Here is a 2,737-nt window from a genome sequence, read left to right as displayed (position 1 = left end):
GTGCATACAAAATCGATTTATGTGAAGGAGTATCCCGAAAATCAACGAAGTGATACCTCTCATACGTTTACCAATAGATCTAATAGAGGACATTATTGTGTCTGACGCTCTACATTTGTTGGAATTAGGTGTGATGAGGAAACTGCTGAACGGTTGGCGCACAGGTTCAATGACAAAGCGTGCTAAATTGAGTATCAAAGATAATGCAGAAATATCAAATTTCCTTGTAAAAATTCGATTTCCTTCAGAAATTCATCGACGAATGCGATTATTGCAGTTTGTTTATTTGTGGAAAGGTTTAGAGTATCGTAATTTTCTTAACTACGTTAGTTTGGTACTTCTTAAAGATTTTCTACCTGACAAATTCTATCATCATTTTCTATATTTGTTTTGTGCAGTTCGTATATGTTCTATTGAAATGTACAATGGTTATGTTCCAGTTGCCCGTGATTTGTTGAATGATTTCATAAATGAATTAAAAGATCTGTACGGAGTAGAATACCTTACAAGCAATGTTCATAATTTGTGCCACGTAGTAGATGAAGTAGAAAGGTTTGGACCTTTGTGTACACTAACTGCTTATCCGTTCGAAAATTACTTACATTCTATTAAAAAAATGATCCAAGCAGGACCGCTGCCCTTGAATCAAATAGCAAACCGTTTGATCGAACTTGTTAATAATGAAACTTCAAAAAACATAAGCCATGCATGTTCAACTAATACAAGAACTACTATTTCCGTTGAGAAGACAATATCTAAAATCAAGATCACCCTAACGGACTTCATTTTGAGTACAAACTTTGAAGATAAATGGATTCTAACTAAAGACCTTCATATTGTTTGTATGGAAAATGTCATTGAAAACAATTCGGATTGGGTGATTGAAGGTAGTTATGTACTGCATAAGAATGACTTTTTCGTTAAACCTTTCAAATCTTCTTTTATTCATATTTTTGTTGCTAAGGCAGAGAAAAGTAACTTATCCAAGAATCAATTGTGCGATATCAGTTCGATCATGTGTAAACTAGTTGCTATACCATGGAAAAATGAAATTGTTTTTGTTCCTCTAATACATACTGTGAAGTAGTTTACCTACACAATGAATCAGAATAACAATGTTTTTCGCAACTGCAATGTTTATTGCAATTCATGGAATCATGGAATTCGGAAATACAGCAAAGCAATCGTATGAAAACCAAATTATTGAATTTAATTTTCCTCAAATTCGGCAAAATCTGGTGAAGCATTATCATCGGAATCGAACAGCGTGCTCACTTCGGGTACGTCGTCGTCACAGGAATCAGTGGTTGCATCGACGTCATCAGCTTCTCTTGTATCATCAGCGTTTGACTTACGTTCATTTCCCTCAATAGAACTGTCTGCATGTGAAGCATCATCATCGGCATTTTCCAAAGTTTCGGCTGCGGGTTCATCGACCTCATCATCTGTAGTACCTGCTCCAAGCTCGCATTCAATGGGAATATCCGCATTTCCGTCGTGTTTCTTTTTCCGATTCGGACGAAAAGCCGATTTCCGTAGCTGCTTACTGATAGACCTTGCCTTCAAGTAACGGAAGAGTCGAGTTTTGCAAAATGTTTCCAGATTTCGTAATGTGTACGTTGGATCACCAATACGTACAATTGCCAGGAGTAATTGAAGAACGTTGGCAAATTCGCGAAACCCCTTTTTGGATTTGTTGCCACGATTGATTCCCGTCCAGGTAAATGTGTCCCAGAACGCTCGCGTAAATAGGCAATCTGCTATTATATAAAAAGCCGAATCTCCTCTTCCAATGTACGTGTCTGGGATAACAATTTTCGTGTAGTAGGCAATCTGAAACAAAAGTATGTCAAGATTTGTCGATAAATTAAAAAGAAAACTTACATATTGTTTGCGTACATCCTCATTTGCCAATAGTATGTTAAATTTAGTTAAATTATCTGCGTCATTGATAGGTACATGCTCCTCGATGGTTTGCCCTGTTTGCATCACAGGCTCATCGATTTTTTTAGACATGTCCATCATGGCAGCCAATCGAATGAAATTGCTTTCGAAGCAATCTGTCACGGCTTGGCGAATTGAATTCGAGATAGTCTCTTTGAATTCCTGCTTCATATTGTGGAATTCAGTCCTCAAATTAGCCATTTCAGATCTGAGGGCTTCGACTTCACATTTGAAATCATCAAAAGGAAGGAGCGACAGATTGCCTAAAAATAGGAAAATATATTAGTGACATGATCATATAGGAATGCTTTCATACGATTTCTTACCAGCGTTGGCGGAGTCGTCTGTTTGAGTGATGTACATTATGCCATCATCATTAACAAAGATAGGTTGCTGATAAGTAGACTGATGACCTAAGGCTGGATCTGTTTGAAAGAAAACAAAACAAAATTTAAGAAAAATCAGATATTGAATTAATTATTGTTACCTTTCGGAGAAGATGGTGCATACATCATTTCATTTGTTGGGATCCTTTCAGTTTTGTACTGATCAGATAGCTCTTGTAGATTTGGTACAACTTCTGGAGCTGGTCTCTGATGTATCATTGTAGGTGCTATAAACGAGGATGGTGTGGTACACAATGTTTGGAACGAAAGACCTGGATCAGTCTCGCGAATGTCGTACGTGCCTGGTGTTTGGATTATTTGTCGTGATGTTGTCTTCTGATGTGTCAGTTTGTCGAATCCAACTTGTTGCTGCACACCGGGTACCGGGAATGACGCGCCTGTTGATA

The 2,737-nt window shown here is 37.6% G+C and overlaps 1 protein-coding gene across 1 annotated transcript; it reads right to left on the bottom strand.

The window, feature by feature from the left end:
• Positions 1–1,209: 1,209 nt before the first annotated feature.
• Positions 1,210–2,456, bottom strand: LOC135706761 (uncharacterized). Its single transcript, XM_065228414.1, has 4 exons — positions 2,432–2,456; positions 2,271–2,369; positions 1,885–2,207; positions 1,210–1,833 (listed from the first exon to the last, which is right to left on the bottom strand). The coding sequence occupies exons 1-4, from the start codon at positions 2,454–2,456 to the stop codon at positions 1,210–1,212; spliced, it is 1,071 nt and encodes a 356-aa protein (XP_065084486.1).
• Positions 2,457–2,737: the final 281 nt, after the last annotated feature.

Source organism: Ochlerotatus camptorhynchus, unplaced genomic scaffold (genome assembly GCF_037179485.1).
Source record: "Ochlerotatus camptorhynchus isolate MF236.1 unplaced genomic scaffold, CSIRO-AGI_Acam_v1.1 ptg000290l, whole genome shotgun sequence".
NCBI lineage: Eukaryota > Metazoa > Arthropoda > Insecta > Diptera > Culicidae > Ochlerotatus > Ochlerotatus camptorhynchus.
The sequence above is the reverse complement of the archived record's forward strand: the minus strand, read 5'-3'. Positions and strand labels throughout refer to the sequence as shown.

What these genes read in the sequence shown, in the direction of transcription:
- LOC135706761 (XM_065228414.1), bottom strand. Translation starts at nt 2,456, where the DNA reads ATGTATGCACCATCTTCTCCGAAAG. An exon ending in TGCACCATCTTCTCCGAAAG is followed by an intron (nt 2,370 to 2,431) that starts GTAACAATAATT and finishes TCTTTCAAACAG; the next exon opens with ATCCAGCCTTAGGTCATCAG. An exon ending in AGACGACTCCGCCAACGCTG is followed by an intron (nt 2,208 to 2,270) that starts GTAAGAAATCGT and finishes TCCTATTTTTAG; the next exon opens with GCAATCTGTCGCTCCTTCCT.